Source organism: Helianthus annuus, chromosome 14, assembly GCF_002127325.2.
Source record: "Helianthus annuus cultivar XRQ/B chromosome 14, HanXRQr2.0-SUNRISE, whole genome shotgun sequence".
Taxonomy (NCBI): domain Eukaryota; kingdom Viridiplantae; phylum Streptophyta; class Magnoliopsida; order Asterales; family Asteraceae; genus Helianthus; species Helianthus annuus.
Genome location: NC_035446.2, coordinates 173,308,020 through 173,328,219, shown reverse-complemented (window position 1 = coordinate 173,328,219; position 20,200 = coordinate 173,308,020). Strand labels below are relative to the sequence as shown.

The following is a 20,200-nucleotide window of genomic DNA, read 5'->3' as shown; positions in this document are numbered from 1 at the left end:
AGTATATCTCATTTTAGTTTTACATCATTGTGAACCTTACGCCTTTTCTACTCTCTGATCGAGGTTCTCGGCACTGAAAAATCTTCGTAAACTAAATCACACGTGTATATGTTGACATTTAAGAGATATAAGGCGAAAGAGTAGGTGGAGAATGAATAAGATATTTTGTTATTGTATTGCATGCATTTGATGATGTCTTGTAAGGATTTACATTTAGAAACATGTGTTTTTAGAACTTTAAATGTTTGGTTCATACTTCTGAAAGTAAAAATATTTAATGTCGGACTTGCTTTTGCAGGTAACTGAAAAAAGTTAAATTGGTTAGTACCATCGTGGCCTTAACACCAGAGGCTGTTTTGGCTTTGGCAATTGAACTTTGTTTGAATACAACAAGCGGTTGTACGAACAAAAAACTACCAGAAAGAAGTATCAAAATGCAAAGTGTCATCCCGGTGCATCACGCGGGCACCCTACTAGTTATAGTCATGTAATCAGTGGGATGCTCTTCAGCAGTTATGCAAGTTCAGTGATGCTATGGAAAGTTGCAAAAGTTAATGGCAAGAATCCACTTTGTCGCCCTATAGCTTCACCAACATGAATGTGTAGATTTCTTGCTCGACCACCATGTTGAAAGTTCTAAACGTCATATATAACATTTTTATGCAACTGGAGAAGTAAATAATAAGTTGAAATAAATTTTGCTTCCATGGCAGTAAAAATGATTCATGGTTATTTACAATGGATAAAATCAAGGACCCCACTTATATACAAAAATCACAATCCCTCCTCAAACTGAAGCTATTTTCATTCAAAGACAAGGCATAAATAAATTAGCGAACTCTGACTTGAATAACATCCCCATCTTTAAGCTGCGTGTTAGGCAACACAATCTGACCATTTACAGAAACCAGTTTGCCTTCGAGGCCAACCCTGGTAGCAGCATCTGCAGCAGTACTCCCACTTCTCAACCTCACTATCTCACCATCTGGCCAACACACAACTGCTATTTCCCCAAATTGGTTCACATTATTAGCAAACTTTGATTGTTGAAAACCTGCCTCGGATCGCAATTGTTCCTCCCATTGGAGCATTGTCCTCAACAGGAGCACCTGAAATATATATATATAATCTACCTTTTTAACATACTTGTTTAAGACTAGAGAGAGAGTTGGATGAAATGAAACATTACCTTGTTGTTGATACCAGCTTCCATGGGGGTAAAGTTAGTCCAACCAGAGCTAGAACTTGAGCTTGAAGATGACTTCAAAACAGAATCAAGCTGTTTCCCCTCAGAAACGGCAGACACAACATTCCAGTATTCAATCTCCTCTGCTTCTGATAGATCAATTACTTGAATGAATGTTGGCAGCAGGCGCTGAAACTGATCTTGCTGCAGTGCACAAGCAAGGCGGCCATGGTGTCACATTGGCAGTAAACAACATTGCACTACTTACTTACTTACACTGATATACCACCTACCTTATGGTAAATACCATCTCGACAAAGTGTATACTTCTCCAAGCAGGTACACCAATCCCCATGCCCTGGTTCACACCACCATTCATCTGATACCTGAAACAGACAGATAATCTACCTAAGTAAGTTGGCCCTTGAGTTCTCGGAGCAATTTATTGTTATTTTTTGTAACCTTTTTGTACAATCTTGCATAAGCCTCCCACCGCTTTCTTTGAGAAGATGACCTTCTGTCAGCAACCGCTTCAGAAGCGGAGAGTACAAAGCTGGAAGCCACAAGCATATGTCTTCCATCCTCATCCACTCTGAATATTTTTTTCATATTCATCAAATAGTGTCCTACGCGTTAGATCAAAAAGAGATAGATACCTGACAATAACTGCAGCAAGCAAATGACTTCCTTCAACTCTAAGGACTGGATGTCCTACTTTCAGGGAACTGTATTTCTGAAATATGTGTGAACTTTTATCTTCCATGTCATTTGAGAGATATGAGGAAGATGTTATTTCTGAACCTATTACGCTGCTCTTGTTATTACCAGCTTCTTTATAAAGCCAATGTGCAGCAACTCCATGCTCAGCGTATTCATGCATGCTCTGAAATGACAAGTTACTGTCAGCTGCTACTCATTCTATGATATCATGTTGATCGTGTGTACCTGTGTCCTTATTTGAACTTCCATAGGTGAGTTTTCTGGACCATGCACTGCAGTGTGCAGAGACTGCCATTATGAGATCAAAAGTCAGAATTTGACAAGAGACAAAGGGAATTTGCACAAATAGATTAAACCAGGAAGAGTAATTGTATACTGCTTGTTGTGTTAAATTGGTTACATAGGGAAATCTACACGATGCTCACGATGGTGGTACCTATGTGGCAAGATGCGGCCTGTGGTGGCCAGGTTTTCAACGACAACTGTTCTTAGTGAGACTAGGGTTTCTAGCGACTATTGCGAGCGGTTTTTTTAAGCGACATGTGGTGGTTACTAAGGTTTAGGAGCGCAGGTTGTTTCTGCTAGGGTTTGGAAAACAGGTTGTTTCAGCCACTAAACCCTACGAGAGCATGTTATTTCTACTAGGAACTCCAGTGGCTTGTTAGCAACTAGGGTTTAGAAGTGCAGCTCGTGTACCATCAGTGTTGGTGAGACACGGCTTGGGGCAGCAGCTAGGGTTTAGTAGCAAGTTCGCTATGATGAAGAGTAACTATTGATTGTTGTGTATAACTGGGTTACACAGAGGCTCTTAACACTGAGTAAAATACTAAACTTATGTACACCACGACATAAACAAATTCAAATGTACGTTTATCGTGGTAAAGTAAATCAGAAGATATAAACTCGATATTTTTCCAACCAAAATGAATTATTTTTTTTTAAATAGTATAAATGGGATCAATCCTTGGTAAGGAACTAAGGACTCCATCAAGTGATATGAGATACATTCTAACTTCACCAATGAGGGCATTTTCATATTGATAACTGATATGTCTATTAGTGTTGGTTAGAACACGCAACATGTGTAAATTATGTAAAGAAAAATTTTGGTGCCCAATAATTTATATTAAATTCTTTAAAGCAAGAGTTTATTACTTTTCACAAAATATTACAGTTACAAAAAAATGCTTGGTCAATACATACTGTAAAGATAACAGTGTGAGACACACAACTAATATGCTGAGAGACGATTTAACCTGATATCCACTTGGCTTTGGATTGACAATGTAATCATCAAACTCCCCATCAATTGGTGTCCAAAGCCTGCAGAAGCCGAGGAAAAGATTTCATTTATATTACAACAACATCCATACTATATTAAGGCATGCTACCTGTGTATGATATTTAGAAGACTGTAACAACACCGAACAGCTTGTCCATGTAAAGTTCCACTTTTATCTCCAACAATTACTCTTAGTGCACGTGCATCATATACTTTATCGATACTGACATCTTTACGATTCATCTGTGTGAAGAAAAGGAGTGTCAGCAAACTTTTGGAGTTAGCCATAAAACCTTGATACTGCATAAAAAAAATCAAACCCAAGATGAATGAAATCATGTATTCTGAGCTTCTAAGGCTGTTCAATAGAGATGGCAATTTAGAACCATTCTAAATTGGATCAGATGGAGTTGCAGAGAAGTGGAACACGAAACCTTAAGGAATCACGCTTACCTAATTCTTATATTCATTCAACACATACCTTACTGTAGATGCTGTATAAACTTTTAAGGCGGCTAGATAATGTCACTTCCATTCCAGGAACATAGCTGCAAATGTAAGAGTCAAGACTGGGAAAAGATGACTGAAGACTACAGATATATCTCACATAATCTTACGAGGTTGAAATAAACAACTCGCGTTCCAGTTCTTCCTCACAAACGACTAGAGATGCTAGTGCAATTCCAGCATCCCTCACAACTTTTGGTTTTGTTTGGACCTCTGTGCATGACCCAAGATCTTGAATATATTGAATTCGTTTTCTTCGATCAAGTAGAAGATCAAAGGGAACAACAGCTTGCAAAAGATCCTGCAGTCACCAATGTCATATTGATATTATTCCAGTTAAGTTTTTCTTTATTTCATGGTCTTATTTGGAGTTAGGTCCATCCCCTGTCTGTCACTTTAAAACTTACCTTGATGCTGACTACACCATCATCTATTGATGCTTCACGCTCAGGAGTCAGGTTTGGTTCACTGCTTTTGGCATATAGGCGTCTATGGTTGCCAACCCTGCTGCTGCTGCTGCTGGGTGTCCACATGGAGGCCAGGTCAGATCGCATCTGGCGGAAGATCTGAGGCTGCACACATATGATTCAATCATTAGACAATATTCATCAAACGTAGTGTAAAAATATTACTGACTTGAAGAACAGCAAAGCAAAGGTCTTCAAGTTCTGCTTTTAAAGCCCAAAGGCCCAATCTGGAAGCAAGAGAACACCAAACAACCAAAGTCTCCTGTGCTACAGCTTTAGCCTTGGCCGAGGGTAGAGCATAACTGCAAGCAAGAGAGAGGATACAGTATTGAAGTCAGCCGTTAAACCCCTTGTATACATAGAGCATGCTAACGAAACACAATGATGAAATTTCATACACAACGGAAACTTTTCTCTACTTCAGAAACCAATGAACCAGGAGAGTAATGTAAAACAGTGCCTGTTAAGTGATGGAAATAAAAAATCACAGATGAAAAATATTGAAACAAGTCATACATGGTTCTCATGTTGTGTAGACGGTCTGCAAGCTTGATAAGCACCACACGTGGATCATCAACCATGCCCAAGAGCATCACTCGTAGATTGTTTGCCTTCACATGCCAGTTGTAGTGAATGTCACTCTATCTAGTATACTACACATGTTGTTGGTTTTTTGTTTTGGCAAAATCATTTTACTAAGCATAATGAGATACCTCTTCGTAGCCAAGGGTAGCCTGATCCTTGACATTTATCCTGCGGTGTCTTCGTAGCAACTGCAGGATATACATAATTAGTGGCTAGGCTACAATGACAGCAATAAGCTACTAGTGTTGATACCTGATTGATATAACTCAGCCTGGACACACCAGCTACCAGCTTTGCTATATCTTCACCAAACTCTGTCTCAATGGTATGCAGGCTTTCACATGTATCATCAACTACATCATGTAGTATGCCAGAAATGACTGTATCAATAGCCTGCAGCATGTGAAGCATTGATAATTAAAAAAAAACAAGTTTGTTTTGTATTAATAAGTTGAGAGATTTTGAATTAAGTGGTTGCCTTTTTCCCAGTTGAAGGAACTAGCACAGCTAAGATTTTAGCTGTATTGATACAGTGGGTTATATAGGGGTCTCCTGTTTTGCGAAGCTGGCCACGATGAGCATTCCTTGCAAATCCAATTGCCTTGTGCACCTGCCTTCACAGATTTAGCATCTTTTAGGAAGTAGCATGAGAGCACAAGATGATTACAAGAAGCAGGAAGGGATGGTAAACCTTTGGGTCATTAAATACAGGGTATCCGGTGACATCCACCCCATCCAGTATTAAAGAACCTGCAAAATAACATCTATCTTACTTACTTACTTACAGAGAAATACAAACAAACAAACAAACAAACAAGCAAAAGCAGTATAAAGAAACAATACAATTACCAGGCTGTTCATCGACTTTAGGCCATAAACAATCAACCTTGGTGGATAGACAAGCTCCGGATGCAATTGCAACGGCGGTGACAGCGACTTGAGTAATCGCCGACGTTACTGCCCCGTGAAGGGACCCGGAGCCGGCAGCAGCGGCAGCAATTACATTTCCGGATGTTAGTATCGTAGTTAAGGGCGAATAAACAGCAATTTGGTCCAGCATACAACAACGGATATGATGAATCTTCTTTGAGTTTCTGACAAGGACTAAAGAGCTTCTGCAACCCAACAACATCCTACTAGTCTCGCATGAATACATCAAATCAAAACACCCTTCGCTCCTTACGGATCGGATTTGGATTCTTCAAGTTTCTTTGTGTGGACTAGTTTTTACGTTGCCCTCCCTAGTGTGTGTGAGGTTATTTTACACACCCATTCCCATTACCAGTCCTTGTCGAGCAACCCCCTCAACGTTTACACCGTAAGCATTTCCACCCCTAATTATTATAATATATCTATCTATACTTTCTATAAAATAAGAAAAGTCTTTCACATCACAATGCTACGGACAAATAGTTAGGTTGTCTAACATTGTCTATCTGATGTCATTATTGCATCATAAATCTTAATTTAAAATCTTTTAAAATACTTTTAAAATACAAATTAAAGAATGAGCTCAATTAAAACCTCTGTCACATTCAAAATTTTGGCTTCAGGTTCAAAATTCAAACCATACTTTCTGACACATATATAACACTGATACATGATTCTAGCTCAACATTCAAAATTCAAACCATACTTTCAATCCATCTCTCTCTCTCTCAAATCCAGAGCTTCCAACTCAATGTTCTCCTCATACGTAGATTAAACCCTAAATCATCTCCAAATATCATCACAATTCACACCAGCCGCCGATTAAACCCTAAAATCGATTGATTCTCTTGCTGATTATCATCATGATTCACACCAAAGGTTACAGAAGGTTGCTCTTGAGAGCATGAGGTACTGTTTGTTGAATGTTGATATATATAGTTGTTTTGTGATTTTGTAGATTGCTCTAATCTACTCTAACTCTCCCTTTTATATTTCAGTCTGTATTCTCTGTTGGAACTCTGTAACTCTAATAGCCCTGACCGTCAAAGATAACCCGTTTTACAAAGACATGATACATTTATACAAAGACAGGACATATTGTACACAAGACACTGTTTTACAAATAACACGTTTTGTACAAATTCATCTTCATTGGTTAATTATTTAACCATACATCTTTCTTTTATATCAACTGATTATCATATTGATTTTCACATGATTTTATAAAAGAAAACATTTTACAAGATTCATGACTACCTTTTGTTAAACACTTCTTTTAACTTACAAGTCATGAATCCTTCAACAACAAAACCTATGTATCTCACATGCATTTTTATGCTGACATGCCTATTTTCACATGTGTTTTAGGAGCTAAGGTTTGATGATGATCATGACACACTTAGGCGGACTTGGGCCTTAATGACTTAAAATCCAGCAAGACAAGTTTAAATTATGTTCTGTTTCCTGTTTAAACTAAGACAATGTAAACATTTTATTTAATAAAACCAAACTTTAAATTCCATGTGTTGTGAAACAATGATTCTGTTATGACACTCCCCGACGTTTCTATCACACCCCGACCGCGTAATACAACAAACCGCGGCGGAAACGTCGGGGAATGGAGTAACAGAATCATTGTTTCACGACACATGGTAATTGAAGTTTTGTTTTATTTCGTTAATTGACTCATTGTTTTGTTACAAACCAAATAAGTACAACAATTGTCTTCCAAATTTTAAGTCACTAAGGCCCGCGTCCATCCTATGTGTAGCAAGCAATCAACAATCATCAAATAGTAGAACCTGAAACATATGTGAAAACAGTCATCATAAAAATGTCGGCGAGTACATAGGTTTGGTATGTCAAATTCATGGCATTGAATCCATATTGCAATACCTCGTCCAACTACAAGAGTTGTCGAGTATGTATTTTGAAATCAAGAGTGTTTGATATTGCAATATGTTTTATCAACTTTACAAGTTGATATAAGTAATACCAAAACCATTGTAGCCATGAATCTTGACTGAAAACATTTGACTTTGTAAATCCAAGTAGTAAATCGTCTTTGAAAGTAAACAAGTATGGTTTATATCTTTAAGTAAACCTCGTTGTGTGTCATCGTTTGAAAACATTCGTCCAAGTGATCTAGATAACGCTACGACATGTAATATGATAAAAGCACTTATATATAGTAAGTACCAGTGGCGTATCCACCATGCTTTTATCACATTACACACGCCTCGTTACCTAATCACTTACCATAAACCAATCGTCCAAATCGTTGAAATCGTTCCAATCGTTGAAACCGTTCCAATCGTTCAAATCGTCCATGTTTTAATTGTGAAATACAACTTTTAGTCGTTCTTTAATGAATACATTCAAACCTGTGTGACTCGATATACCACCCATGGGGTATCTTTAATAGGCCCTGAAAGACCTCTTTAACAAGACTAACAAACCAACACATGATTTGTTAATCAGATAACAGTTTCTGTAACACCTCGTAAAATCACGTCCAATGATGTATTGACACGTGTAATAAACCCTAATGAAGTCAAACATTGAATTTAAGGGACTAATTTTTCGAAAAATCGAAAACTTTGATTATGAAAGGACTGGGAGTGTTATCATACCTAAAATAAGTTCCTAAATAACCTCTTACGATATTTATATTCACAAATGAGCCACTTGTTGATCGAGTGTAGCCATTTGCATAATTAATTGAAAGTTTGCACAATGAAGGGTTAAAAGCGTCAACATGTAAATTCTTACCTCTGAGTGACCTTTTAACAAACTGGGAGCTTCATGATATTTGATTATACTCTCGAGAATGCCAAATATTGGCCGTCTAAGGTTTTTATGCCTTTAAGTGACGTTACACGCAACTTTGCAAGTTTAAAGGGTTAAAAGAGTCAATATGTTTAATTATACCTCTGAATGACCTTTTAGCGAACCCGAAGCATCGTGATGTATAATAATACTTTCAAGAATTCCTAATATGAATTAGATGAGGCTTCGATGCTATTAAACGATGATATACGCAAGTTTGCGCATTAGAGGGACCTAAAGCGTCAACTTTCGAATCTACGCCTTTTGGTGACCATTTAAGCGATCGAGAGTGTAGAAATAATTAAACACATGCTTGGGAATACCCATTATGGACCATGGAAAGCTTGGATATTATTAAACAATATTTCGCGCTACTTTGTGCGATTAAAGGACTATTTGCGTCAAACTGCAAAAGTATACCTATTCGTAGGGTATCGAACCTTTCGGAATATGACCATGAGTTAAACATGCCCTAATTATCTTTTATATAGCTTAGATATAGGCTTAGAGGTGTTTGGTGCGCAAAAATAAACTTTTAAGTCAAGCAGGGACTAAAAGTGTCAAAAAGTGCACAAGTTTGCATTTTCGCGCATATCTTACATTCTGGATATATCCGGACATCCAAAAATTTATGTAACCACTAAAATATTTTATTTTAGTGTTCGGCATGATAAAATTCCATTCGTCGTGTAATTTGGATCGTTTTTCGCGTCCGTTCGTGTTTCGTCGTAATTAGACGAACAACGAGACCGTACGGCTAAACGAACCGACATCCGGCATATTTTTGAGCATGTTTCATGTTCCCTATGTTTAGGCATCTTTGTGGAGCCTTGAAACGAGGTAACGGGCCTTAAATAAGTCAGGAATGGCATTTAACATAGTTCAGGGACTGAAACTGCATATTCTGGAAATTGTTTGCTGATATGGACTGTTAGGCGAGCCGCGTAAGGCCACACAGACCCCTACGCGGGCCGCGAGACATGTACAGCAGCAGAAAACTGGTTTTAAGTTGCTGGTTTTGCTGGAAATAGTTTCTATACTCACATAACCGACTCTAGGGGCTGCCCACAGCTGCCCACAGTTTTTAAATGTGGTTTTACACCTGTCATAATCTGGTTATAACTCCCCGACACTTGTCGCGATCCTGCGAGGTCCCGAAAACTATATATAGAGGTGGGTTTTCACTTTCACTTCACACCTTCATTTCTTTTCTGCTTTGGCTCTCTGAATTTAAGAGGATCCTGATCATAATAGGAACCTCCTTCAGTGCTAAGGACCACTTGTAATTGTTCTTTTCGCGCTTAGTTCAATCGTTTAGCGTTTATAGCCGAAAAGTCAAGCGTTTACGATAAACGCTTTGACTTTTAGACGGTTAATCCATTGTTCACAACGAACATGGCTACGTGACCGTAATTAGATAGGTGTTGAACCCTCAAAAGGGCACCTCCTAATTACCACGTTTACTTAGTTAAATTGTCGGGTCAAATAAAAGTCAAACGGGTTAGTTTTAAATAAAATTCATAACTATTAATATAGAAGCCATAAAATCAGTTTTCTCACTTTAATAACTTGGAAAATATTAGTTGAACATGTCTAAGCATGTTCAACCCGACAATTCTAAGTTTAGGCTTGGTTCGGAACCGAAAGCCGCAAAAGTTGACTTTTGCTTTGACTTTCAGTTCTGGCCCGATTTAGCTTAGTTTAGATATGCCTTAGGATTCCTTTAGGACCAGGTTATAGGTTAGTGTAACCCTCTGGGGTTATACAACTTGGTTCCTTAGTTATCCGATTCATATGCATGTTTCCGTTAAATGCCTAAATGTTGACTATTATGCCCTTTTAACCTTAAAACGAAATTTTTAAAATGTGAGAGGATAGAAACCTTCATTACTGATTTATAAACTTGTCCCTAAAATTTGACATCGGTTTGAGGTCTAGATTAGGAGTTATGCTCATTAGCGTAAATGAAAAGCTTTTTATTAATTAAACGGCATAATTAGCTTATAGCCTATCTAAACCTAAATTTTAATACCAAACTTTTTAACCACTGATGTAAAATAATATTTTGGGATTTTTGAAGATTTTTATTTATTTTTAGGCTGAGCATAACATAGGGTTCTAGCTTTGATTCGGTTATTGTCGGTTTTGCCCTTTTAGCTTATAAAATGAGTTTTACAAATCATTTTGATACCAAACCTTTTTCTACTGATCTTATATGATAAATAAAATATTTTAAGCCTTCTGGAATAATAAAATTATCAGCTTTCATTATAAAACCCGGAAATCGCTTAAAATCGCCTTTTTGCGCGTTTTAAACGCATAGTATGTATTAAAACTATTTTAAATATATAAGACTTGACACCTACTGATATTTTTAGTAAATTTTTATAATTAAACAGTAGGCAAAAGTTTTAAACTCAGAATTCTAATTTTGACCTTTAAAGCTTATGTGAAATTACCAAAATGCCCCTTCGGTGCATAGTCTGGTTATAATTAATAAATTTCACATATATGCAATACCATACTGATATAACTTATTAAAGTAAGTATTTTTACTGATTATATCAGACCTGAAACTCAGATCTATATTTAAACTCTTTTAAAGCTTTAAAATGACCAAAATACCCCTACAGGGCATAATTTGAGTTTAAATTCGTTTTGGGCATAATGGAAGATATCCTACTGATGTCACAACATATTTAAGGCATATTAACTTAGGAAACCTGTTCATGATTCATTTGGTTACCCGTTACGCACTTTTCGCGTTCGGATCGATTTATGTAACTAGTTGGCATAAGTTAGCGAAAACGGGTCAAACCTTATCATTTTTGTCTCAAAATCCAGAATGTGTTTAGTTTACCCAGATTAAACAAGTATACAAACTTGCCGGGTCTAAACCACATTTCAATCCGGTCTTCGCTTAATCTTGCGTTTGAACCGTATATCCTCCTTTAAAACTAGCCGGTCTAAGCATAGGCTTAACTAAGACCCGTTAGGAATCTAATAGGTTATTAAAAACCTTCGTTCCAGATTTAGGAGCCCAGTAAAAGCTATCTGCATTTGCTGATTGAATACGGTTGAGATAAATTGAATAATTTGCTCAGGTAAATACTTTTAACTTATTTTCCCTTATACGGGCTTGGGGTACAATATATAAAATACCGCTTGGTCGGGCATTGAATTTTTAATCGTATGAAGGTTAATTTATTGAAATGACCCGTTTAATTTATGAAGGTAAATACTTTTAACTTATTTTCCCTCAAGGAATCAAGTGGCAGCTAGTATCAGATCGCTATGTTAATAATCGAGGCCTAAATCGGGAGATCGGATAGAGTGAAGTCTTGTAAACCAAATGAATGTTGGAACACATATGATATGGTTTAACAAAGCTTACATTCTGATTTGGAACCTATCCTAAGTGCTTATGACCCGTTATGACCCGTTAATGTAGTTTACGCTACTTTAACGCGTCATTTGCGCAAAAGCGCGTTCGGGTGGCCTAACTAGTCCTATGACAAGTATTATATGCCCTAACATGTTTAATAATGTTGCATAATTAGTTTAAGTGTCAAAATTTGGGTTACATATGCTTAAATTGAATTTATGCGCAAAAAGGGCATTTTGGTCATTTTCCTAAGGCATATAAACTACCTATCTTACAACTAATTAAACTAAGTGACCATAAGGTATAACCTCGGAAGGTTATTCCCTATACAACTATGATCACAAAATATGTTTGGTCGGATCCTAATGATCGACCAAACGGGTCGAGTTCGAAAGTCTAAGCGGTTGTCGAGACCGCTTGACTTACGACCCTAAATAAGCACTAAACTAAAAGTGACTAGTTAAACATGTTCAAACATGTTTAACTAAGTTAGAAAACTGATTTGGTATCAAAACAAAGTGTTTTGATACCCGAAAATAGTTTCGTCGCAAAATGCACATAATCGTGCATTTTGACCGAAACTTTGACTCGTCATTTCGACTAGTCAACGTGGTAATCAGTAGGCATAGTCGCAAGGGAGTATAACCATCGTGATTACGCTCACATTGCAAAGTTCGATTGAACTTTGACTTGACCAATTTATGGTCAACACCGAAAGTCAAACGGTAGTCAAACTGTTTGACTTTCAGCGTAATTGCTGAAATAAATGAACTAGCCAAGAAAGAACACTTACAAAATGTTCTAAGGCTGGAAAATGAACTAGAAAACTTAGGTAGAAGGCATCCAAGAGATGGTAGCCTTCACTTAGAGTTCAAGAGAGAAGAAAATGCGAATGAGCAATGAATATGGCAGATTTGAAGGGTATTTATAGTTGAATGGAAACTCTTAGATCATGCCATGTGGATTTGTGTGATGCCCAAGGCATTATCTCAACCATACAAGTGTGTGGTTATGGTTTAAAGCCTTGATTAACACTCAAATAGCCCACAATAATGAAAATCTAGCTTAAAAATACATGTGCTGCAGCTAAAATGAAGTTTCTATCCAGATGAAGGCGTCGCCGCACGTGACAGCAAAGGCCTTCTGCTGTCGCCGGACGCGAGGGCATAGGTAGAAGTTTCAGAATTGGCAGAACAGGTCCCTTCACACTTCTATGAGCATTTTTGACGCATTTAACCCCCGTTAAGCCAAATTTAAGGCTCTACAAGGAAGTTAAAGCATAGGGGACTTGAAATATGCTTGGAAATATCACGGATGTCGGTTCGTTTGGTCGTACGGTCGCATTGTTTGGTAAATTACGACGAAACTTGAACGGATGCGAAAACGATCCAAATTGCGCGACGAATAGTATTTTTGCATTCCTATCACTAAAATAAAATATTTTAGTGATTACAAAAATTTTTGGATGTCCGGATATGGTCAGAACGCGAGATATGCACGTAAATGCAAACTTACGTCGTTTTTGACGCTTTTAGTCCCTGTTGATCAAATAAGCATATTTTCTCACACTGAACCCCTCAAAACTTATTTCTAAGCTATGTTAAGGGTAATTAGGGTATGTTTAGCTTATGATCTTGTTCCGGAGTGTTCGTTGCCATACGAATCGGCAGACTTTTGCGGTTTGTCGCAAATAGTCCATGTGATCGAATAAACTTGTGTTTGCCATACCAAACCCTTTAAAACTTATTTCTAAGTTATGTAAAGGTTATTTAAGGTATGTTAAGCTTATGTCACTATTCCGGAATGTATGTCACGTTAAACTGATTACGTTTACGTAACAGTTTGCGTATAACTTCCAGAAAAGCTTCTCGAGAGTTCAGAATCATACGAAATTTGATGTGTGTACTTGTCACATGTAATTGTACAAATCCCGAGAATGAAATACAGGATTTCATTGGATTTGTAATTGTATGATGATTGTAGAGGCACAAATGTCATAGTTTCCGCCGCGGTTTGTTGTTTTACGCGGCCGGGGTGTGACAGACGGTGCAGACCCTTTGCTTATTTTCTTCTATGTAGCATTTATTATGATTTGTACTTGTACTATGACATATGCTTTTGTTTTCTTCTCTGTAGCATTTATTATGATTTCTTCTCTTTAGTTGTTTTTGTTTTTTATGTAAGTTAAATATGCTTTCAAATCTCTCAGATTTCATTTCTCCCAAACACAAGTGGTGAGATTAAAAACACCACTTGACAAACTTTATCTCTCTCATCTCAACCAAATTTACATCAAGCTTCATAAAAAAGCTTTTGTTCCAGATTAAAAAAAACACCCACCACCACCAAAAGTTTGTTCAAGATTAAAAACAATACCCACCACCACCATCGCAGCGGTGGTTACCAGATCCAGTGCGTGAGAGTCATGATCCAGCAATGTTTAATAGATCCGATGGTGGTTTCAAGATCTGGCGGTGGTCAACAAATCCGATGTTGAAGATGATGTTTCAGATGTTGAAGATGATCCAAAAGATGTTTGATGTTGAACATGATGTTCCAGATCTAAAAGATCCTCCAGATCCATAAGTATGTTTGTGTTTTTGTAGATCTTCATTTTTTGTGTTTTGTAGATCTCCAACTTTTTTGTAATTTTCAGATTTGCAATTTTTTTTGTGTTCCAGATCTAAAAGGTCCTCTAGATTTGCAATTTATGTTTTGTAGATCTTCATTTTTTTGTGTTTTGTAGATCTGCAACTTTTTTTTTATTTTTTTGTCTAAGAAGATGAATGTTATTAAGTTCTTGTTTTCTGGATATGTGGTTTTTTTATTACTGATTTTATGATTGAATCTAAAAAATCTATTGTTGTTGGATTCTTGTTAACGAAGTTATTTTTTTATATACATTTTGTAACATTGCTAATTACATTACTTGTGTTGGATTATTGTTAATGAAGATTATTTTTGATGTAACAATTCTCATAACAATTCTTTTGCATCTTAGTTACGAAATGTAACAATCAAAGAAAAAATGCATGTTACATTTTTTCGTGTTACATAAATTATGCATGTTACTAAAAATAAAGTGCATTGTTACACTTTTTTAGATTGTTGTAAAAATAAAGTGTGTTGTTACATTTTTTTTCCAGATTATTGTAAAAATAAAGTGACTATTACAGAAACAAAGTGTGTTGTTACGTTTTTTTGTGTTAGAAATGTAACAATCAATCAAAGCAGAAAATGTCTGTTACATTTTTTTTGTGTTACAGAAATAATGCCCGTTACAGAAATGTAACAATCAATCAAAGGAAAAGTGTTACATTTTTTTTGTGTGACAAAAAAAATGTTACATATGTGACGTAAAATTGATCAAGTAAAAATTGTAGTGTACATACCAACATGTAACATCTTTTAGTAGGAAGACGGCCCGTTACAGAAATGTAACAATCAATCAAAGGAAAGTGTTACATTTTTTTGTGTTACAAAAAAAGTGTTACACATGTGACGTAAAATTGATCATGTAAAAATTGTAGCGTACGTACCAACATGTAACATCTTTTAGTAGGAAGACGACTTTTGTAACAATGTGATGTAATATAACACTTTGTGTCGGACGAGAAAGAAAAGAAAACGCGTTACACTTTTATGTATGTGGATATCCTTTAAATGGTAACGTTATTTTTTTGTACATTTTTTGAAATTATACAGAAAATGTAACGTTATTTGTAGAATATAACCTTAATAAGATGGTACATATAATGTAACCTTGTTCAATGTGTATATCCCGTTTTTCACCTAATACTTTTACATTTATTTGTTATATACTACACCAGTGGCCCAAAACAACTTTATGAAGAAATTGACACTTTTTTTCGTTAATATATATGAATTAAAAAAAACCCATCATTTCATGAATTCGAGTTACTTTACATTTCGACCCATGCGCAATGCACGATACCATTCGTTAACTAAAAAACACTATTTTCTTACGTGTTTATTTTTAAGTACGTTTCGGCGTAAATTCAAGTTAGTTTATGTTTTGACGTATTTTTTTCTCGGTAATGCGTCAGGTCAAATAATAATATGTTTTTGTGCTTATTTTTATATACGTTTTCGTAACTTTTGTTAAAAACGAATCAGGTCAAAATACTAGTTATAAAATGCTCCATACATTGAGTCAATGTTGTCCGATGAAAGAATATAAGTATTAAAAGATAAGAAGTACAAAAACAATAGTTTACCATCTGTGAGAAAGTATATTATTTCCGGCCATACCTAGCAAACATTAAAAGATTCTAGTGTTGTGTAATAATAATAAGAGTAAACTGTCATTTTGGTCCCTGTGGTTTGGGCAGTTTTGCCATTTTAGTCCAAATCTCAAACTTTTTAAATCTGGGTCCCTGTGATTTGCATTTTGTTGCCATTTTAATCCAAATCTCAAAAACTCTCATTTTTTACTGTTCCAACATGCCTTTTTTGTCTTTTTGTGCAGGGGTATATTTGTCCAAGTACATTTCATTAAAACATTTTCTTAATTAAAAAACCTCAAATAAATACCCTCCTTTACACACCCTCTCTCACTCTCTGGTACCTCACCACACATCCAAACCCTCTAAACCACCCCTCCCTTTGATCTGTGTACCGGCCGACCACCGCCACCACCGTCTGGTGGTGCACGACGAAGAAACGGAGAGAGAGAGAGAGAGTGACGGCGAAGAAAGAGAATGACGGCGATGAGAGAGAGAGACCGGAGCAGGGGAGACAGCGGAGCCACGCCGATGACGGCGGCACGGTTTTTGGTCCGACGAGTTGTTTTACCGGTAACACTTCTCTCTGTTTCCCTCGTCCTTTTTCATTTTTTCTGAAGATTGATTTCGGTGTTCTGCTGGATAACATGTCAATGATAATGTTAGGCTACTAAAGGTTGAAGATGGTGGAGGTGGTTCTGCACGACGACAGGAACGACGGCCGGGGGGGGGGGGGTGCTCCGGCGACCAGAGGGTTCTGATCAGATGAGGGAGAAAGGTGTGCAGCTGATTAAGGATTTTAGGGTTTTCACTCTGTGAAGACTCAAGAAATCACAAAGCATCTCCGATTGTAGCCCACACTGTAGATCTGAAAGGTGACGCTGGGTGTGACGGGTCATTGCAGGTGGTTAGGTTGTGACGGGTGGTTGCAGGTGCCGCCGGCGGTGGGGATGGTGGTGGTGCGGTGGGGATGGTGGTGGTGCGGTGGGGGTGCGATGGGGATGGTGGTGGTGCGGTGGGGGTGGAGAAGATGATGGTCTGGTGTGAAGAAGAAGTTGGTCTGAAGAAGAAGATGATGGTATTTAATGTATTATAATAATTGTATAATAATTCCAAATGACCAAAATGCCCCTGCACAAAAAGACAAAATAGGCATGTTGGAACAGTAAAAAAATAAGGGTTTTTGAATTTTGGACTAAAATGGCAACAAAAGTGAAACCAAAGGAACCCAGATTTAAAAAATTTGAGATTTGGACTAAAATGGCAAAACTGCCCAAACCACAGGGACCAAAATGGCAGTTTACTCTAATAATAATAATAATAATGATAATAATAATAATACAGTTGAAAACATGCATCTATATATATTGGTAGACATTACACAAATGAAGAAGATAAGATAGATAATTGATTAGAAAATGTGCTATTTTGATTTTGTATTACTCTGGGGTTGTAGAATAAGCTGTAGCTGTATAATTCATGTTAATACAATTATAAGTAAATGGAAAATATTTATATATATAAACCACGAACAGTGATCATGTAGATGGGAGTTTGGCTCTCAGGTCTTTTCTTAGGATCTTCCCTGATGGAGATTTGGGAATGGAGCTCACAAAGTACACCTTGTGCAGTTTCTTGTAGAAAACCACCTGCATCTTCCATTTTTAGATACATTAAGATTAATTAATCAACTATTATTATTATTATTTATTTACCTGTTTGGCAATGTAATCTTTGACATCTTCTTCGGTGATCTCCATCCCAGTCACTAATACTACGAATGCAACTGGAACCTCCCCAGCAGCAATATCTTTTTGCCTGTTGCCTAAGTAGTTAATACTAGCTTGTTTTTTGATTCATTCATATATATACACACATATTATATATTTAGGCTTACGGGACAACAGCAGCGTCTGCGATACAAGGATGGCTAACCAGAAGGGCCTCCAGCTCAGCCGGTGGCACCTGATCGATCATCATATATGCTTATAAGTTGATTATAATAATACGGTGTAGCTAGCTAGCTATACGTACCTGAAAACCTTTGAATTTGATGAGCTCCTTGACTCGATCCACAATGAAAACCTCATCGTCATGGTCTACGTAACCAATATCACCGGTGTGAAGCCAGCCTAGTTCATCTATAGTGGCAGCTGTGGACATGGCGTCATTCAAGTATCCTTTCATAATCTGAGGCCCACGGATACATATCTCACCAGGTTGATTATATCCAAGAGAGTGATGGGTGTCGGGGTCGATGACCTTGAGCTCAGCATTCCTTACCACACTCCCACAAGATCCCGACTTGGTGGGCAAAGGCTGTTTAGCAAAGGCTGCACTCATTGACAACACAGGCCCAGCTTCGGTCATCCCATATCCCTGCATACATGCCAATGGAATGGACTCAACAAGACTTACGTGTTCAAAAAACCTTTGAACTAATCTCCAACTACTTTCCAACCAACCAAATGAATTGAAATAAAATAATTAATAATTAATAATTACCTGACCGAAAATTGCCTGGGGGACTCTACTTCTGAGACCATCTTCCAGCTCCTTCCCAAGCGGTGCCGCCCCGGAGAGCACCACCCTTATCGAACTTAAGTCGTAGCTCCCCACCATCGGATTCTTGGCTAAAGCCAGCACCAAGGGGGGCACCACCGCCGCCACCGTCACCCTATACCTCTGTATATGCTCCAGCAGTGATCGTATCTCAAACTTGGGCATCAGCACCACCGCGGCTCCAGCTCTGAGCGAACAAAGTAGCACCGAGTTAAGGGAGTATATATGGAACAAAGGGAGCACGCATAGAACCACGTCGTCTTGTTTCAGATATAGGTTTGGGTTCTCCCCGTCTACTTGTTGTGCCACGCTGGTAATCAAGCTCTTGTGCGTTAGAATCACGCCTTTTGGCAGTCCTGTGGTTCCAGACGAGAATGGCAACGCCACCGCGTCGTCCGGGTCTATTGTGACCGAGGGAATACTATTTTGACAAAGCAGGAGAACAGAGAAATGCATGCACTTCTCCGGTGGGTCATCGACGGTGATGACTGGGACGCAATGGGGACGAAGCTTCTCCACGTACTGAGCCTGCGTGATTATGATCTTGGCCTTTGAGGAGGTCAACTGCTTGGAGATCTCCCCAGCGGTGCAAAAGGGATTGGCAGCGGTGGTGACAGCGCCAATCATGGAAGCTGCAATGAAGGCTAAGGCGAATTCGGCGCAGTTTTGTAGGAGGAGCATGATGACATCACCCTTGGAAACACCGAGGCTGGATAACCCGGCGGCAATTCTGCGAGAGAGAAGGTGCGTCTGGGAATAAGAGTAGGTGGTACCGGTGGATCCGACAACAAGACAGGGTCGGTCTGAGAACCGGGAAAGATTCTGGAAGCAGTAGGAGTGAAGAGGCATGTGGTTTGGGATGCAGGGCAAGTCTGGCAACTTGGATCGGAAGACCCTAGTAGAAGAATCATCATGGTTGTTGTTGTTGTTATTAATGCAAGAAGAAGAAATCAAGGGTGGTGGTGGTGGGGGTGGGTGTGTTTCTGGTTTCTGAGCTTTCACGGACAGCATGATGATGATGATGATGGCTATGGGTTTCTTGATGCTGCTTTGTGATTTGTTTTTCTTCCGGAATTGTCTTGTAAAATATTGTGAAAGTAGAAGGGCAAGTGCAAGAGGGTGATTTTTTGATAATAATGAATATCACCAAATATATTGACGCCACGTGATTGATAATAATGAATATAACCAAAATTTTAGATATGGATTCGGATATCCGAATTTATAAAAATAAAAATAAAAAAATTCGTTTCGTGTATAAATTAAAACTAAACTTATATTCGATTTTTCAAATTTCCAACATTTAAAACTAAAAACAATCATAAATTCACACGAATACAATCATTTACTACTTTTTTTACTAATTTTTACAATACTTCAAACTAAATATAATGCTCATATACTATATAAATTTATAAAAAATAACTAGTTTTCGGATATCGGATAATAGGATTATCCGAAATTTTTTGAAATTCATATCCGAATCCGAATCTGAAAATTCGG

General features: G+C 37.6%; 2 protein-coding genes across 4 annotated transcripts; both read right to left on the bottom strand.

Annotated features, from left to right (window-relative positions):
• Positions 1-675: 675 nt before the first annotated feature.
• LOC110905172 (probable GTP diphosphokinase RSH2, chloroplastic) lies at positions 676-6,087 on the bottom strand. 2 transcript variants are annotated; one of them, XM_022151062.2, is made up of 18 exons: positions 5,597-6,087; positions 5,439-5,497; positions 5,226-5,357; positions 5,000-5,140; positions 4,876-4,935; positions 4,679-4,773; positions 4,332-4,464; positions 4,103-4,267; positions 3,806-3,996; positions 3,670-3,736; positions 3,298-3,431; positions 3,163-3,229; positions 2,132-2,194; positions 1,843-2,069; positions 1,649-1,778; positions 1,480-1,572; positions 1,190-1,390; positions 676-1,109 (listed from the first exon to the last, which is right to left on the bottom strand). In XM_022151062.2, the coding sequence occupies exons 1-18, from the start codon at positions 5,901-5,903 to the stop codon at positions 831-833; spliced, it is 2,544 nt and encodes an 847-aa protein (XP_022006754.1). In that variant the 5' UTR covers positions 5,904-6,087; the 3' UTR covers positions 676-830. The 2 variants fall into 2 exon arrangements, with proteins under 2 accessions (XP_022006754.1, XP_022006755.1); XM_022151063.2 differs by having other exon boundaries at positions 5,226-5,361; positions 5,597-6,083.
• Positions 6,088-17,542: 11,455 nt separating this feature from the next.
• On the bottom strand, positions 17,543-19,840 carry LOC110905173 (4-coumarate--CoA ligase 2). 2 transcript variants are annotated; one of them, XM_022151064.2, is made up of 5 exons: positions 18,641-19,840; positions 18,170-18,514; positions 18,033-18,100; positions 17,851-17,953; positions 17,543-17,790 (listed from the first exon to the last, which is right to left on the bottom strand). In XM_022151064.2, the coding sequence occupies exons 1-5, from the start codon at positions 19,706-19,708 to the stop codon at positions 17,674-17,676; spliced, it is 1,701 nt and encodes a 566-aa protein (XP_022006756.1). In that variant the 5' UTR covers positions 19,709-19,840; the 3' UTR covers positions 17,543-17,673. The 2 variants fall into 2 exon arrangements, with proteins under 2 accessions (XP_022006756.1, XP_022006757.1); XM_022151065.2 differs by having other exon boundaries at positions 17,543-17,784; positions 18,641-19,839.
• Positions 19,841-20,200: the final 360 nt, after the last annotated feature.